This window comes from Chiloscyllium punctatum, chromosome 3 (assembly GCF_047496795.1).
Source record: "Chiloscyllium punctatum isolate Juve2018m chromosome 3, sChiPun1.3, whole genome shotgun sequence".
Classification (NCBI taxonomy): domain Eukaryota; kingdom Metazoa; phylum Chordata; class Chondrichthyes; order Orectolobiformes; family Hemiscylliidae; genus Chiloscyllium; species Chiloscyllium punctatum.
In genome coordinates, this window is record NC_092741.1 from 156,652,202 (window position 1) to 156,670,590 (window position 18,389).

Genomic DNA, 18,389 nt, shown 5'->3' on the forward strand with positions numbered 1-18,389 from the left:
TTTCTTGTCTCTTAATGTACTTTCAATAAACTTTTGACGTTGTGGTTGTGTTCGCTGAGCTTGGAATTTGTGTTGCAGACGTTTCGTCCCCTGTCTAGGTGACATCCTCAGTGCTTGGGAGCCTCCTGTGAAGCGCTTCTGTGATCTTTCCTCCGGCATTTATAGTGGTTTGTCTCTGCCACTTCCGGTTGTCAGTTCGAGCTGTCCGCTGCATTGGGTCCAGGGTCGATGTGCTTATTGATTGAATCTGTGGATGAGTGCCATGCCTCGAGGAATTCCCGGGCTGTTCTCTGTTTGGCTTGTCCTATAATAGTAGTGTTGTCCCAGTTGAACTCATGTTGCTTGTCACCTGTGTGTGTGGCTACTAAGGATAGCTGGTCATGTCGTTTCATGGCTAGTTGGTGTTCGTGGATGCGGACCGTTAGCTGTCTCCCTGTTTGTCCTATGTAGTGTTCTGTGCAGTCCTTGCATGGGATTTTGTACACTACATTGGTTTTGCTCATGCTGGGTATCGGGTCCTTCATCCTGGTGAGTTGTTGTCTGAGAGTGGCTATTGGTTTGTGTGCTGTTATGAGTCGTAGTGGTCGCAGTAGTCTGGCTGTCAGTTCAGAAATGTTTTTTATGTATGGTAGTGTGGCTAGTCCTTTGGGTTGTGGCATGTCCTCATTCCGTTGTCTTTTCCTTAGGCATCTGTTGATGAAATTGCGGGGGTATCTGTTTTTGACGAATACAAGAAGGTGTTCTTCTTCCTCTTTTTGCAGTTCTGGTGTACTGCAGTGTGTTGTGGTCCTTTTGAACAGTGTCTTGATGCAACTTGATGTGTCTTGATGTGTGTGTTGGGGTGGTTGCTTTCGTAGTTCAGGATTTGGTCTGTGTGTGTGGCTTCCCTGTATACCTTTGTGGTGAATTCTCCATTTGGTGTTCTCTGTACCATCACGTCTAGGAATGGGAGTTGGTTGTCCTTTTCTTCCTCTCTCGTGAATCGGATTCCTATGAGTGTGGCGTTGATGATCCGGTGTGTGTTCTCTATTTCTATGTTTTTAATGATCACAAAGGTATCATCTACATATCTGACCCAGAGTTTGGGTTGAATTTGCAGTAAGACTATTTGTTCTAACCTTTGCATTACCGTTTCTGCTATGAGTCCAGAGATGGGTGAGCCCATGGGTGTGCCGTTGATTTGTTCATATATTTGGTTGTTGAATGTGAAGTGTGTTGTGAGGCACTGGTCCAGTAGTTTGAGTATGCAATCTTTGTTGCTAGGTTCCGCGTCTTCTTGTCTGTTCTGTATGTCCAGCAGGTTGGCTATTGTTTTGTCTGGCTAGGGTTTTGTCGATAGAGGTGAACAGTGCTGTCACATCAAATGAGACCCCCAGATTCTATGGACTACCTAAAGTGCACAAACCAAACACCCCACTCAGACCCATAGTATCACTACAGGGACACCATCACACAAACTGGCTAAAGAACTACAGCAGAAACTGAAACACCTGATCAGTGGATGCAGACACTCTATACAGTCAACAAAGGAATTCTTGGACATCATCAGAAATATACACATAGACAAGGAAAAAATATGGTCTCATTCGACCAGTAGCCACACACTCAGATGACAGGCAACATGCGTTCGACTGGGACAACACTACTATTATAGGACAAGCCAAACAGAGAACAACCAGGGAATTCCTAGAGGCATGGCACTCATTCACAGATTCAATCAATAAGCACATCGACCCTGGACCCAATATACCGGCCAATGCAGCGGACAGCTGGAACAGACAACCAGAAGCGGCAGAGACAAACCACTATAAATGCCGGAGGAAACATCGCAGAAGCGCTTCACAGGAGGTTCCCAAGCACTGAGGATGTCACCTAGTCAGGAGACGAAACGTCTGCAACACAAATTCCCAGCTCAGTGAACAGAACCACAACAACGAGCACCCGAGCTACAAATCTCCTCCCAAATTTAAAACACCTTTGAATTGTCCTTAATATTACTATTTTTCTAAGTCCTTTCTTCATTTTCCAAATTTCTTTCTTAAATAACCCGTGGACTTTATATACCCCTTGAGAGCATCGCTGCCTTGAGCTCTTCAAGTACTTATCTAAATATCTTTTAAATATTGTAACTGTACCCACATCCTCCACTTGTTCTGGAAGTTTATTCCACACATGGACAACTGTGTAAAAAGATTGCCCCTCATGTCTTTTTTAAATCTTTCACTTCACACCTCAAAAATGTGTCTTCTAGTCTTGAAATCCCACACCCTAGGGAAGACTACCTGCCTTTCACCTTACCTATTTCCCTCATGATTTTATAAACCCTTATAAGGTCACCCCTCACCCATCTGCATTCCAGTGAAAAAGCCCCAGCCTATCCAACCTCTCCTTTTAACTCAAAAGCTCCATTCCTGGCAAGATCCTGGTAAATCTCTTATGAACCCCTTCCAGCTTAACAATTTCCTTCCTATACAAAGGGTGACTAGAACTGGACACAGTATTCCAAAACAGGCCTCACCAACGAACACCTTATAAAACCTCAAATAACTTTCCGACTCCCTTACTCAAAGATCTGAACAACGAAGGCAAGCATGCAAAACATCTTCTTAACCAGCCCATCTATATATGATGCAAACTTCAAAGAATTATGTACCTGAACCCCTAGATCTCTGTTCTGCAACAGTACCCAAGGCCCTTCTTTTAATTGTATAAACCTTGCCCTTGTTTGTTTTACCAAAATGCAATACCTCACATTTATCCAAGTTAAACGCCATCTGCCACTCTTCAGCCCATGACCCATTTAATTAAGATCTCTTTGTAATCTTAGATAACCTTCTTCACTGTCCACTATATCACCAATTTTGGTGTCATCCATAATCTTACTAACCATGCTTTCTATGTTCTCATCTAAATTATTCACACAAATGACAAAAGTGGACCCAGCACTGATCCCTTGGAACATAGCTGGTCACAGATCTCCAATCGGAAAAACAACCCTCTACCATCATTCTGTCTCCTGCCAGTAAGCTAATTTTGTATCAAACCAGCAAGCTCACCCTGAATCCCACATGATCTAACTTTACTAATAGTCTACCACGCAGAGCCTTGTCAAAAGCTTTACGAAAGTCCAAGTAAACAATGTCTACTACGCTGCCCTCATCAATTTTCTTGGTTACTTCATCAAAAAAACTCAATCAAGTCTGTGAGACACAATCTCCGTTGTACAAAACCATAAAAAGAAATAAAAACTGGCCTTACCTCAATTTGTATCAATTCCGCTCTATAGGATCTTGTTAAGGTCTTTATTTGTTCTTCCATTCTTTCTAACAACAGAACAATGTCATCAGCTGCTTTCTTTAGGTCTTTCACATACTGGTCATCACTTAACTTTAATTCCTGCAAATACAATAAAAAATGCATATAGAAATTGATGTTTCTTTAACAGAGCTTGCTTTGTTTTTCAAGATACAGTTATGAAACTGTTATGATATGGTAGTGAAACATAGCCTGCAAAGATGCATAGGCATCTCCTTCCATTAGCAAGAGATAATTGCTTATTAATAGTTGAAGGTAACGACCACAATTGTGGGAAAATGTGAGGAGGCATATCTCCCTATGCTAGGCATACGATCCATTGAAAAATAATGTCAAAATAACATTACATTTTAAAATCATAGCATCTCGACCTATTCAAGATTTCACATATAAAATAAAAGTTTTATGTTTTGATAGAAGTGTGGGTTCCAGCTCCATTACAGTCCAAAGCTCATTTCCCCAAAACTCATTACACAAATCTGAATTTGGTTCAAGATAAGCAACAGTGTTATCACTTAATAGTGTTTAAATCTCATTGACTTTTTTTTGAGATTAGATTACTTACAGTGTGGAAACAGGCCCTTCGGCCCAACAAGTCCACACCGCCCCGCCGAAGCGCAACCCACCCATACCCCTACATCTACCCTTTACCTAATGCTACGGACAATTTAGCATGGCCAATTCACCTGCCCTGCACATCTTTGGACTGTGGGAGGAAACCGGAGCACCCGGAGGAAACCCACGCAGACACGGGGAGAATGTGCAAACTCCACACAGTCAGTCGCCTGAGGCGGGAATTGAACCCAGGTTTCTGGCGCTGTGAGGCAGCAGTGCTAACCACTTGAAACAAAACACTGTTTTTCTTTGTCTATGGTTGATACCAGAGCTGTGGAATATTTCCATGACTTCAGTCCTTATTCAGTATTCTAACTCAACAAACAGAATTTTACAGACACCCCCAAGAAGAGAGCTGAAATGAGGGGGTTGGTAAAATTGCAGGGAGCTGCATTGCCATGGCTCCCCAAAGAAGAACCACTGTCAGAGAATTTCACCAAAAGATTTACCAACAGCTGAGATGCAGTCACTCTAAACTGTTATACAGACAATTAGCATAAATGAAAAGCAGAATATCAAGATGCTGAAAATCTAAAAAATAAAAAACAGGACATGCTGACCTTTTGTCAGAGTTGAGAAAAGTTCAGGATGTAACACGTTTGGAGCATGATGTGTGCAGGTCAAGAAAGGTTTTGATAGCATGTATGTCAGGAGTCTGACAGAACAGTTAGCCTTAGAACGACCAATGAAGGAGCTGCAAGCAGGGAAGGTCACCCTATGATCCCTCTGGTGGCTTATTCAACTTCCTGATTTTTAAAAAAATGTCTTTTAATCCTTACTGTCAGAGCTATTAAAGTCACGTGCACATTTCGAAGGGACCACTTTCCTCCAGAGATGCCACTGGGCCTTCTAAGATATTAGCATGCTGACTGGGCTGGCAGTATCAGCACCCACCTAATTGGATGGTAGATCTCTAAGTAAGCAAGTATTGGAATGCCTTTTCATTAGATCAGCAAAGCATTCCAAGTGCCATCATGTGTAAGCTCAGGATCCATTTGTCTGATACTCCTGATGTTAATGATAAAATTCAGGCTAACTACTAGATTTGAAAACTGCAACCACATATGCAAAAACGTTAAACCAGTCAAAATTTCATTTTCCCCCAGATTCTTAATGTGTGACAGTTACCTTCTGCAAAGTGTTAATCAGCTTGGTTTTCCCGTCAATTAACTCAGAACAGCTCTGTTGCTGCTTGATAAGAATGTCACGCAGATCCTGTGGAATCTTACGGGCTTTTGCCGTTAGCCATTTCTTTGTGATGACCTCAAATTTTTCTTCACTCAATGTTGCTTCATTTTCCAGCTTTGCAGTCCTTTATAAACCAAAACAAATTTTAAAATCCAATGTTGATTTTGAAAACTCAAACAATGCAAATATAAATACTTCTTTTTGGTATTAAACTAAAAGAGAAATTGCTGGAGAAACTCAGCAGGTCTAGCAATATCTGTGGGAAGAAATCAGAGTTAACATTTCAGTGAAGCTCAGCACAAGCTGGAAGAACAGCATCTCATTTTCTGCTTGACAGCCCTGCATCTTTCAGGGCTCAAAACTGAGTTTTAGGGCCTGAGCAGCTTCTTCCATATCCTTTCCCCAAACCCCACACACCAAGCCAGGTCATCATGTGGACTGCCATCACAACCAAAACCATTGTCAGCTACTAATGGTCCCCATTAACAGCTACTGATTCTTCCAGGTTGTCCATCATGTTTTCATTTGTCTGTCCAACTGTTTTTCTCTCTCCCTCTGCATTCCACCTCCATCTATCACTTACGCCTACCCCAATACCAACGTCAGCATATATACCAAACCTTTCTTAGCTGCAATCAGTTCTGAAGAAGGGTCAATGGACCCAAAACATTAAATCTGCTGTCTCGCCACAGTTGCAGCCAAACCTGCTGAGTTTCTCCAAAAATTTTGTTTTTGTTTCAGATTTCCATCCATTCAAATCACTATCAGGCCAGATTATGAATGTTCCTGTTACAGATTGAGAGTTTCAACACAAATTTCTCTCCCTATTCTCAATGCCTGCCTGTAAGCAGATAGTCATTTAACATTTTTCATTCTTTTTAAAATAAGCAATGAAGTTTACTTCCCCCACTCCATAGTCCAAAAAATAGTCCTATTTTTTGGACTATGATTTTGTAAGCACTAAAACAACTCTATTGTATCATAAAATCAAACGGAGAGCTTATTTCACACACTTCTTTTGGAGAAAGGAAATTGAAATATTGTAACCTTCAGAAACCTAATTCTGTACATACTACAAAGCTTAATGCTTAGATTAGATCAGATTCCCCTACAGTGTGGAAACAGGCCTTTCGGCCCAACAAGTCCACACTGACCCTTCGAAGATTAACCCACCCAGATCCATTTCCAGTATTATGAGAAAAATCCCTTTACATTTCTAGAATATTCAACAAATATTGGGGACCATGTTGATTCACAAGTTTGCTCATTAAGCTGCTGTATGTGAAGATGGTACTTAGGTCCTTTGAATAAATCAAAAATGAAATGTAAGCAGTTTTCTCTTTTCCTAACAACTGACCTGGATTACCAGAGAAGTATACTTGGTACAATTACTTTCTCACTTAAATTAAGGTCAGTAAAAGTAATACTGAAAAGCATCTTTAGACTAACTAAATCTTTACCTAAAAGATAAGCAACAATACACAATGTAACTCTAATTGATATTGCAAACCAAATGATGAGCAGAACTGTAAAAGCTGAGTGAAGTTAGTTAACACACGTTTGTTTAAGCACGTGGGTCTGGAAGAAAGGATCTGTAACCATCCAGGGTTCCTATTACTGGACACCATCAAGGAACCAGTACTGATACTGATGTGCTCAATATGACATTACATCAATTAATTTTGATTTCTTGTCTAATTTTATCCAACTGTCACTAAAGAGTAGAAATGCTTCCATCCCCACCACCATTCTAAAACAATAGTATAGAATTGGTGCAAATGGAAAAATATAAAAATAGTATAACTGACTCACCTATGCTTTTGCATTTCTCTTTCTGTGCTTCTCCGCAGTATCTCCCTTGAGTTTTCTGCAATTTGCACATTTGTAACCAATGATGTCCCATCTCTTCGCAGCTGAATCAATTTCTTTAAAAATTAAAACAAACTACCAATCAATCACTTATGAGTCTAAATTGACTGTCCATCTTAAATAAAACAACGAACTGCAGATGCTTGAGGTCTAAAACAAAAACAGAAAGTATTGGAGAAACTCAGCAGGTCCAACAAAATCTACACAGAGAAAAACAGAACTGAAAAAGATTACTGGACTCAAAACACGAACTGTTATTCTCTCTCCAGGCCCCGCCAGATCTACTGAGTTTCTCCAGCACTTTTGCGTTTTGTATGTCCATCTTTCCTCCCATTTTCTTTCCAACAGTTTGGGCCATGGACTTACATGGGCTATGTCGTTTAAGGATTTATAAGGATCAATGTGCTAGACTGCGTAAGTATGATGAGGGTAGAGATCACATGACTGAAAGACAAGAGGACAATAACCGTGGCTTCAGCAGTATACGTTCAGTCATGAAAACTTCAAATAGTTCACTCGCATATAATAAATAGTTGAGCACACTTATAGCTCAGTAATCAATACAAAGATGGATTAATCAACTGGCAGCAGCATTAATGGACCCCATAAAATTGAATTTTCAATGTTTAAGAAGATGAGAAGTCAGATCTGTACTAGTGATAGCACGGTTAGTAAGTTTATGAATGACACCAAGATTGTTGGATAATGCAGAAGGTAATCTAACTTTACAAAGAGATCTTGAATAATTGAGTCAATGGGCTGAAGTGTGGCAAAGGGAGTTTAATTGGATACATGCGAGATATTGCATTTTGGTGAAACAAAGACAACACTTATACAATTAAAAATAGGGTCTTGGGCAGTGCTGTAGCACAGAGACCTAGGAATTCAGGTACATAATTCTTTGAAGTTGGCATAACCTCGCTCAGATCTTTGATTGTAGAAGTTGGGCTTTATGTTGAGGACTTTGGAGTTCTAGTCCAGAATTCTCTCATGGTAAACTTGCAAGTTGAGTCAGTAGTTAGAAAGGCAAATAAAATGATGGCATTTATTTTGACAGGATTAGAATAAAAAAGCAGAGATGTACTTCTGAGGCTCCATAAGGCTCTGGTCAAATCATATTTGGAGTATTGTCAGGAAGGATGTACTGTCTCTACAGTGTGTTCAGAGGTTCACGAGAATGGACCCAGGAATGAAAGGCTTAACATATGAGGAACTTTTGAGGACTCTCGGTTTATACTTGATGGAGTTTAGATGGATGAAACATGCAGAACACTGAATGGCCTGGATAGGGTAGATGTTGGGATGATGTTTCCATTGGTAGGAGAGACTAAAACCCGAGGGCATAGCCTTCGAGGAAAGGAAAGCCGCTTTAGAATGGAGATAAGAAGAAATTTCTTCAGCCAAAGAGGGGTGAATCTATGGAATTCAGTGCCACAGAAGGGTGTGGAGGCCATGTCATTGAGTAAATTTATGACTGAAATAGATAGGTTCTTGAGTATCAAGGGGGTCAGGGGCTATGGGGAGGAAGCAGGAGAATGGGGTTGAGAAACTTATCAGCCATGATTGAATGGTGGAGCAGATTCGATGGGGTGAATGGCCTAATTTCTGCTCCTATGTCTCATGGTCCAGAATAGATTTACCAGGAGCTTGCCAGGAATGCAGGATTGAAGTTAGAAAGGATAGGCTGGAACTTTTCTCACTGGAGCACAGGAGATTGACGGGTGCCCTTACAGAGGTTTATAAAATAATGAGGGAGATAGATAAGGTGAATGGCAGGTGCCTTTTCCCTAGGGTGGAAGATTTCAAGACTTGGGGGCATACTTTTAAGGTGAGAGGAGTAAGATTTAAAAGACATGAGGGGCAATTTTTTTCATGCAGAGAGTGGTTCGTGTGTGGAATGAATTTCCAGAGGAAGCAGTGGATGAAGGTACAGTTACAAGATTTAGCAGATATTTAGATAAGTACATGACTAAGAAATATTTGATAGAATATGGGCCAAGTGCAGGCAAGTGCGACTAGTTTAGTGTGGGATTATGTTGGACCAAATGGTGTGATTCCATGCTATATGATTCTATGACTCTAACCCTGGATATCAAAGAATGTTAAGGATTGGATACAGAAAGAAAATTAAGCTTATGGGAGATTCCAAGGACTCAAACAGCACACTCCAGAGAGGGGGTATGAAAAGTTCAGGAGGTTACTTAGAAAGTAAATAAGGAGAACAAATAAACATATTAGGGGCAAGAGAATAATCAGAGAAAATGTACAGCCAACTGGGGACCAAAGCATGGAGACGGAAGATATAGCTGATGTTTCAAATGAGTACTCTGCATGTGAATTTACCATACAGAAAGAATAGGTTGGTAGAGAAAACAATGACAGGGAAGGGGTATAACCAGTTGGTGTAGTTCTGTTCACCAAGCTGGGAATTTGTCTTGCAAACGTTTCGTCCCCTGTCTAGGTGACATCCTCAGTGCTTGGGAGCCTCCTGTGAAGCGATTCTGTGATGTTTCCTCTGGCATTTATAGTGGTTTGTCTCTGCCACTTCCAGTTGTCAGTTCCAGCTGTCCGCTGCAGTGGCGGCATATTGGGTCCAGGTTGATGTGCTTATTGATTGAAACTGTGGATGAGTGCCATGCCTCTAGGAATTCCCTGGCTGTTCTCTGTTTGGCTTGCCCTATAATAGTAGTGTTGTCCCAGTTGAACTCATGTTGCTTGTCATCTGTGTGTGTGGCTACTAAGGATAGCTGGTTGTGTTGTTTCGTGGCTAGTTGGTGTTCATGGATACGGGATCGTTAGCTGTCTTCCTGTTGCATGGAATTTTGTACACAACGTTGGTTTTGCTCATGCTGAGTATCGGGTCTTTTGTCCTAGTGAGTTGTTGTCTGAGAGTGACTGCTGGTTTGTGTGCTGTTATGAGTCCTAGTGGTCGTAGTAGTCTGGCTGTCATTTCAGAAATGTTCTTGATGTATGGTAACGTGTCTAGTCCTTTGGGTTGTGGCATGTCCTCGTTCCGTTGTCTTTCCCTTAGGCATCTGTTGATGAAATTGCGGGGGTATCCGTTTTTGGCGAATACATTGTGTAGATGTTCTTCTTCCACATTTTGCAGTTCTGGTGTGCTGCAGTGTGTTGTGGCCCTTTTGAACAGTGTCTTGATGCAACTTCTTTTGTGTGTGTTGAGGTGGTTGCTTTCATAGTTCAGGACTTGGTCTGTGTGTGGCTTTCCTGTCTACCTTTGTGGTGAATTCTCCGTTCGGTGTTCTCTGTACCATCACGTCTAGGAATGGGAGTTGGTTGTCCTTTTCTTCTTCTCTAGTGAATCGGATTCCTGTGAATGTGGCGTTGATGATCCGGTGTGTGTTTTCTATCTCTGTGATTTTAATGATTACAAAGGTGTCATCCACATATCTGACCCAGAGTTTGGGTTGAATTTGCGGTAAGATTGTTTGTTCTAACCTTTGCATTACCGTTTCTGCTATGAGTCCAGAGATGGGTGAGCCCATGGGTGTGCCGTTGATTTGTTCATATATTTGGTTGTTGAATGTGAAGTGTGTTGTGAGGCATTGGTCCAGTAGTTTGAGTATGCAATCTTTGTTGATAGGTTCCCCGTCTTCTTGTCTGTTCTGTATGTCCAGCAGGTTGGCTATTGTTTCTCTGGCTAGGGTTTTGTCGATAGAGGTGAACAGTGCCGTTACATCGAATGAGACCATAGTTTCTTCCTTGTGTTATGTGTATATTTCTGATATGTCCAAGAATTCCTGTGTTGACTGTATAGAGTATCTGGATCCGCTGATCAGGTGTTTCAGTTTCTGTTGTAGTTCTTTAGCCAGTTTGCGTGATGGTGTCCCTGGTAGTGATACTATGGGTCTGAGTGGGATGTCTGGTTTGTGCACTTTAGGTAGTCCATAGAATCTGGGGGTGGTGTTGCTTTCAGGTTTCATTCTCTGTAGGTAAAAACAATGACTGCAGATGCTGGAAACCAGATTCTGGATTAGTGGTGCTGGAAAAGCACAGCAGTTCAGGCAGCATCCAAGGAGTTTCGAAATTGCTTTTGCCCGAAACGTCGATTTCGAAGCTCCTTGGATGCTGCCTGAACTGCTGTGTTCTTCCAGCACCACTAATCCAGAATTCATTCTCTGTAGGTCAAACCTGGTTATCTGTCCGCTTTTTTGCAGGTTCCTCAGTGTGTTATTTATCCTATTGGTGAGCTGTGGGGTGGGGTCAATCTCCCTCTTTTGGTAGGTGTTGGTATCTGCAAGTAGTTGTTGCGCTTTCTGGATGTACTCTGCTTTGTCCAGGATGATCGTCATTCTGCCTTTGTCTGCTGGTAGTATGATTATGTTCTTATTATTTCTTAGTGATTTTAGTGCTTCCCTCTCCTTGGTGTTGCGGTTGTGTGCTTGTCTTTTCCTTGTTATCAGGGGTACGGTAATTTGTCTCACCGTTTGTTGTGTCTCTTCTGTCAGTCCATTGTTTCTGAGTGTGCATTCCAGTGCTGCTAGGAAGTCTGCTGTCTTGGCGTCCCTGTGGTTATAGTTGAGTCCCTTGGCCAGTATTGTTCCTTCCGTGTCTGTGAGCTGTCTGTGGGAGAGATTTCTAACCCGTGTTGTGGTGTCCTCTCTGTTGTGTGTTAGTTTGGCCATTTTTTCTTTTCGTGCCGTTTTTTTGTGGTGTGTGGTCCTGTTCTGTCCTATGGTGACAGCCTGTTCTATGGTCCGGGTCCATTCCTGATTGGTGGTTTTTGAAAGTAACGATTTTTGGCGCGCAATTTCTTGTCTATATTTGTGTAGTCTGTTGTGTGCATCTGTAATCATTACCTGGATCATCCTGAATCCGTTCTGTCTGGCTGTGTCTCTGGTTTGTGGGTTGTTGACTGGTGGTCTATATCTGACACATGGTGGAAGGATTTGATTCTTTCAGCATTCGTGCAGGAACCGGATTTTGCAGGTTGGAGAGTGGATAAAACCCCAAGCTGCTGTAAGAGGCAAGGGATGAGAGTGCAAGGGCTCTGACACTACTTTTAATCTCTCTAATCACAGGTGAGATACCAGAGGACAGGAGGACAGCTGATGTGATACAACTATTCAAGAAGTGAGGTATGGATAAACCAGGAAACTACAGGTCAGTGAGTATAACATGGTCAGGAAACTGTTGGAAAAACTTCTGAGGGACAGAATTAATCTCCACTTGGAGATGCATGGATTAACCAAGGCAAGGATCTTCAGAATGCTTTTTATGGGGAAGATATTGTCTAAAAAAACTTCGTTGAATTTTTCAAGTTGGCCAGAATTGTAAGTGAGGACAGTTCAGTTGATGTCATCTATTTGGACTTCAGTAAGGCTTTTGACAAGGTTTGGCATGGCAAAAAAAGACTTGTGGAATCCAGGGCAATTTGCCAAACAGGATCCAAAATTGACCCAATGAATTACAGGAAACAGAGGGTCATGGTCAATAGGTGTTTCTGTCCCCGGAAACCTGTGTCCAGTAGCATCCTACTAGGTCCCTTGCTGATGGTTGTATACATTAGTGATCTAGAGTAGAATGTAGAAGGTATGACCAGTAAGTTCACATATTGTACAAAAATTAGCCATGTGGTAAATAGTGAGGTCAAAAGCCTTAGACTGTATGACATTATAGATGGGCTGGTCAGATGAATTGACGAGTAGCAAATAGAGTTTAATCATAAATATTCTGAAGTGATGCATTTTGAAAATGACTAACAAGGTAAGAGAGTACATGATGAATGATATGACCCAATGAATTACAGAAGAGAGACAGAACTTGGTGTATGTCCACAGATCCTTGAAGACAGCAAAGCAGGCAGGCAAGATAGCATATAGGATACTTATCTTCATTGGGCAAGGCACTGAATACAAGGGTTCGGAGGATACTTTGGAGCTGTATATAATGTTAGTTCGGTCACAGCTGGAGTACAGTACACAGTACTGATGTGCCACAGTTTAGGATGTGATTGCAGTAGAGCAGGTGCCAAAGATATTCACCTGGATGTTGCTTGGGCTGGAGCAATTCAACTATGAAGGAGGACTGGATAAGCTGGACTTTGAGCAGAGAGGGCTAAGAAGGGATCTGACTAAGGTGTATAAACTTCGGAGGGTACAGATAGCATTGACATGGAACTCCCTCCCTAGCAGCAGTTCAAAAAGGCAGCTCACCACCATCTTCTCAAGGGCAACTAGAGTTGGGCAGTAAGTATTAAAATGGTTTTAAACTGCTTAAAGACTTAATAAAAAATGTAAATTCTTGAAAGAGTCAATTCATTTCACAGACCACATTGTCAGTTACAAAGGCAGACCTGCAAAAACAACTGCCATCAATGAATCTCCACTCCAACATTTATATGGTGCCTTCAATGTTAAAAAAGTCCCAAAGTGCTTCATATTATTAAATAAACTTTGACACCAAGCCATATAAGGAGATATTAGGAGATGTGAAAAAATCCTTGTTGAAAGATGTGAGCTTTAAAGAGACTCTTAAAGGAGAGCAAGGTATAGAGATTTAGGGAGGGAACTCCAGAGCTGGGAGTCCAAGCAGCCAAAAGCATGACTGACAATGGTGGAAGAAGTAAAACTGGAATGTGCAGAGCAGCAATTTCACAAAAATTGTGAAGTTGAAGGAAGTAAGAGAGATAGCAAGGGACAATATCATGTTGCTATTTGAAATCAGGGATTTAAATTTTAAACCAGAAGGGATAATGGGTGAAGGGGACTAGGTGTAAGTTTGAATACAGGGAGCAAAGTTTTGGGTGAGTTCCAGTTTATGGGAAGTATGTTGGAAGGCTAGCTGAAAGTGTACTGGAATATTCAAAACTGAGGTACCAAAGGCACAACTGGTTGTTTCAGCAGTCATGCAATGTCACCATGAACTCTTACTGCAACTGCTCTGCAGAGACCAGTCAGTCACATAATCCCCACAACGTGAAAACAGGCCATTCAGACGCAGGCCAGACCAATCCTCCGAAGACCATTCCACTCAGACCCATCTCCCTACCCTATAATTCTGCATTTCCTGTGGCTAATGCACTTTAACCTACATATCCCTGAACACTATGGGCAATTTATCATGGCCAATCCAACTAACGTGCACATCTTTGGACTGTGGGAGGAAACCAGAGCACCTAGCAGAAACCCACACAGATAAAAGGAGAACATGCAAATTCCACACAGACATTCACCTGAGGTTGGAATTGCACCCGGGTCCCAGGAGCTGTGAGGCAGCAGTGCTAACCACTGAGCCACCATGCTGTCCTACTGAATCACCATACTGCCCATCATATGCTAACAAATATAGTGGAATTTTCCCAACATTAAGCATGTTTAGGATAGAGTGAGTGAAAAACTGCTAGTTCATTAGTTCAAGCAAAATTATCGAAGAAAGTAAGGCATCATCAGAAACATCGCAATACCACAAATCGGTGTCACTGGGGGAATATTGCAATTCATCATATCACAGAATACATCTTCTTTTACTTTTCCAACACCAAAATGGTCAGTCAAAGCAGATTCAATGTGCAATGACTGAGTAATGCATGTGCACTATCAAGCTAAAGAAAAGTAAAGGAGAGTGAATATGGACAGGTGATTGTTAATATTAAAGAACTGACCTGATGCGAGTCCACAATCTGCTGGCAGCTTTTACTTAAATGCTCTTTTTCCTCTTCCTCAATACCATAAATTCTCTCCATTGCTTCCCTGCAAAATGATTTGACACATACTTCATTTGTTATGTGAATCTTTTAAATATGACAAACAAAAATCATAGATGAGGCAATCACCAGTAACTTTTTTGAATCACTGTGCACCAATAAGGGTGGCACGGTGGCTCAGTGGTCAGCAAAGATGTGCAGGTCAGATGAATTGGCCGTGCTAAATTGCCCATAGTGTTAGGTGCATTAGTTAGAGGGAAATGGGTCTCGGTGGGTTACTCTTCAGAGGGTCGATGTGGACTGGTTCGGCCGAAGGGCCTGTTTCCACACTGTAGGGAACCTAATCTAATATCTGCTTTCCCCTTCCCAACACTATACCAAGGAATGGATGTGGCGGGAGACAAAGAGGTCGGCACGGTGGCACAGTGGAGCCACCGCCTCACAGCGCCAGAGACCCGGGTTCAATTCCCGCCTCAGCCGACTGACTGTGTGGAGTTTGCACATTCTCCCTGGGTTTCCTCCGGGTGCTCCGGTTTCCTCCCACAGTCCAAAGATGTGCAGGTTAGGTGAATTGGCCATGCTAAATTGCCCGTAGTGTTAGGTAAGGGGTATGGGTGGGTTGTGCTTTGGCGGGTCGGTATGGACCTGTTGGGCTGAAGGGCCTGTTTCCACACTGTAAGTAATCTAATCTAAAAAAGGTCAGAAATTATTTGTGACAAGGAGTCACACAAGACCATAAGAAGCAGAAGAAGAATAGGTCATTGGCTTCTTCACCTTTCAATGAGATCACAGCTGATCTTATAATTTTCAAAGCTATTTCCTTCCTTTTCTCCACAACCTTAGACTGCCTTACTAATTAAAAATCCGTCCATCTCAGCCTTGAATATTCTTGACAATCCAGTCTTTACACTGTGCTAAGTAATCTCACAAATTCACTACCCTCAAAAAGGAAATCCTTTCTCATCTCTATCTTAAATGGCCAACTGCTCACTCTCCCACAAGTGGAAACTATCTCACCACATCTACCCTAAGGTCTCTAAGAATCTTATATATTTCAATAAGATTGCCTTTCAACCTTCTGAATGTCAAAGTATATAAGCCCAGTTCATTTAAACTTGACTCATAAGAAAATCTCTCCAAGAATCACCAAGTGAACCTTCTATAAACACTCTCCAATGCCAATGCATCTTTCCTTTGACAAGGAAGCTAAAACTGTTCATAGCATTCTCAGCGCGGTCTGATTAGTGCTTTGTGCAGCTTTAGCAAGACTTTGCTATTTTTATACTCTATGCCCCTTGAAATAAAACCAGAAGTTCATTTGCTTTATTATTACACAATGAACTTGGATGTGATTTTATGCATAATCACAGGAAGAACAGACAAGGCTGAAAATTAAATGAAGAAAGACTGTGGAAAGGTGCAGCACAGAACAATTCATGCATGAATCAGAAAAAGCTAGTATCCAAGTTCACTCTGCTTTCTCCCCACTGCTGCCAGACCTCTTGACTCTTATCTTGGTAAGTTGTTTTATGTGAGGTACTTTGTTGAACTCGTTTTGGAAATCCAAATAAATTACATCCACTGGTTCCCCTTTATCTTTCCTGCTTGTCATCTCCTTAAAAAATTCTCATAAATTTGTCAGGCATCATTTCCTGAGCATGAAGACATGCTGTTTCTGCTTGACTAAGTTATGCACATAATGGAAAAACTAATTACTTCATAAATTAAATTAATCAAGACAGCAGCCAGACAAGGACTTCAATCCTACCATTATTATAAATGCTTGTTTTTGACAATAAACATACCTTCTGTTGAACTGAACAGCAATAGATCACGAGAAGAATCAAGGGTTATGGGGAAAGGGAGAGGTGTGCGCTCGGGTTTTACGCCTCTTGCGATGGCAAGGGAAGGTGCCGGGAATGGAGGGTGGGTTGGTGGGGGTCATGAACCTAACGGGGAGTCACGGAGGCAATGGTCTCTGTGGAATGCAGATAGGGGTGGGAACGGAAATATATCTCTGGTGGTAGGATCTGATTGTAGGTGCCAAAAATGGCAGAGGATGATGCATTGTATCCAGACGTTGGTGGGGTGGAAGGTGAGGATCTCCCCCTCTCACCTCCATCCAAAGTCCCAAAGCATCCTTCCACATCCGACAGAGATTTACCAGTACTTCCACATACGTTACCTACTGTGTCTGTTGCTCTTGATGTGGTCTCCTCTAAATTGAGGAGACAGGACGCCCACGTCTCTCCCTACCTCCATCCCCCCATTCCAGTCCTCAACTCCATCCCCCCACCCCCTCTCCATACCCCCAGTCCGCACACCTCAACTCCATCCCCCCACCCCCTCTCCATACCCCCACTCCCCACACCTCACCTCCACCCGCCCACTCCTCACCTCCATCCCCCCGCGCCGCCACCCCCTCACCTCCATCCCCCCCTCCTCACCTCCATCCCCCCACCCCCTCTCCATACCCCCACTCCCCACACCTCACCTCCAACCGCCCACTCCTCACCTCCATCCCCCCGCGCCGCCCCCACCTCACCTCCATCCCCCTCCTCACCTCCATCCCCCCACCCCCTCTCCATACCCCCCTCAACCCCTTCTCCTCACCTCCATCCCCCCTCAACCCCCTCTCCTCACCTCCATCCCCCCTCAACCCACTCTCCTCACCTCCATCCCCCCTCAACCCACTCACCTCACCTCCATCACCCCTCACCTCAATCCCCCCTCTGCTCACCTTCATCCCTCCCACCCCCCACCTCAATCCCCCCTCTCCTCACCTTCATCCCCCACCACCCCCCACCTCAATCCCCCCCTCTCCTCACCTTCATCCCCCCCACCCCCCTCACCTCACGTCAATCCCCCCCTCCTCACCTTCATCCCCCCCACCCCCCTCACCTCACCTCAATCCCCCCCTCCTCACCTTCATCCCCCCCACCCCCCTCACCTCAATCCCCCCCTCTCCTCACCTTCATCCCCCCCACCCCCCTCACCTCACCTCAATCCCCCCCTCACCTCACCTCCACCCCCCCACCTCCATCCCCCTAACCCCTCTCCTCACCTCCATTCCCCGCACCCCTCCCCTCACCTCCATTCCCCGCACCCCCTCTCCTCACCTCCATCCCCCCTCACCCTCTCACCTCCATCCCCCCTCACCCCCCCTCTCCTCACCGCCATCCCCCCTCACCCCCCTTACCTCACCTCCATCCCCCCCACCCCCCTCTCCTCACCGCCATCCCCCCTCACCCCCCCTCTCCTCACCGCCATCCCCCCTCACCCCCCTCTCCTCACCGCCATCCCCCCTCACCCCACCTCCATACGCCCTCACCCCCCTCTCCTCACCTCCATCCGCCCTCACCCCCCTTACCTCACCTCCATCCCCCCCACCCCCCTCTCCTCACCTCCATCCCCCCTCACCCCCTCACCTCACCTCCATCCCCCCCACCCCCCTCTCCTCACCTTCATCCCCCCCCACCCCCTCTCCTCACCTTCATCCCCCCCCACCCCCTCTCCTCACCTTCATCCCCCCTCACCCCCTCTCCTCACCTTCATCCCCCCTCACCCCCTCTCCTCACCTTCATCCCCCCTCTCCTCACCTTCATCCCCCCTATCCTCACCTTCATCCCCCCTATCCTCACCTTCATCCCCCCCACCCCCTCTCCTCACCTTCATCCCCCCCCACCCCCTCTCCTCACCTTCATCCCCCCCACCCCCTCTCCTCACCTTCATCCCCTCC

The 18,389-nt window shown here is 43.9% G+C and overlaps 1 protein-coding gene across 3 annotated transcripts in view; it reads right to left on the minus strand.

Moving 5' to 3' along the window:
• The window catches only part of drc1 (dynein regulatory complex subunit 1 homolog (Chlamydomonas)), an 89,671-nt gene that overhangs the window by 66,936 nt on the left and 4,346 nt on the right, over positions 1-18,389 (minus strand). For all 3 annotated transcript variants that reach the window (XM_072562824.1, XM_072562819.1, XM_072562833.1), the window contains exons 2-5: positions 14,609-14,696; positions 6,931-7,043; positions 5,059-5,242; positions 3,259-3,396 (exon numbers count right to left, since the gene is read on the minus strand). In XM_072562824.1, coding sequence (XP_072418925.1) covers positions 3,259-3,396; positions 5,059-5,242; positions 6,931-7,043; positions 14,609-14,696 — 523 coding nt within the window. The remainder of the gene's footprint in view (positions 1-3,258; positions 3,397-5,058; positions 5,243-6,930; positions 7,044-14,608; positions 14,697-18,389) is intronic.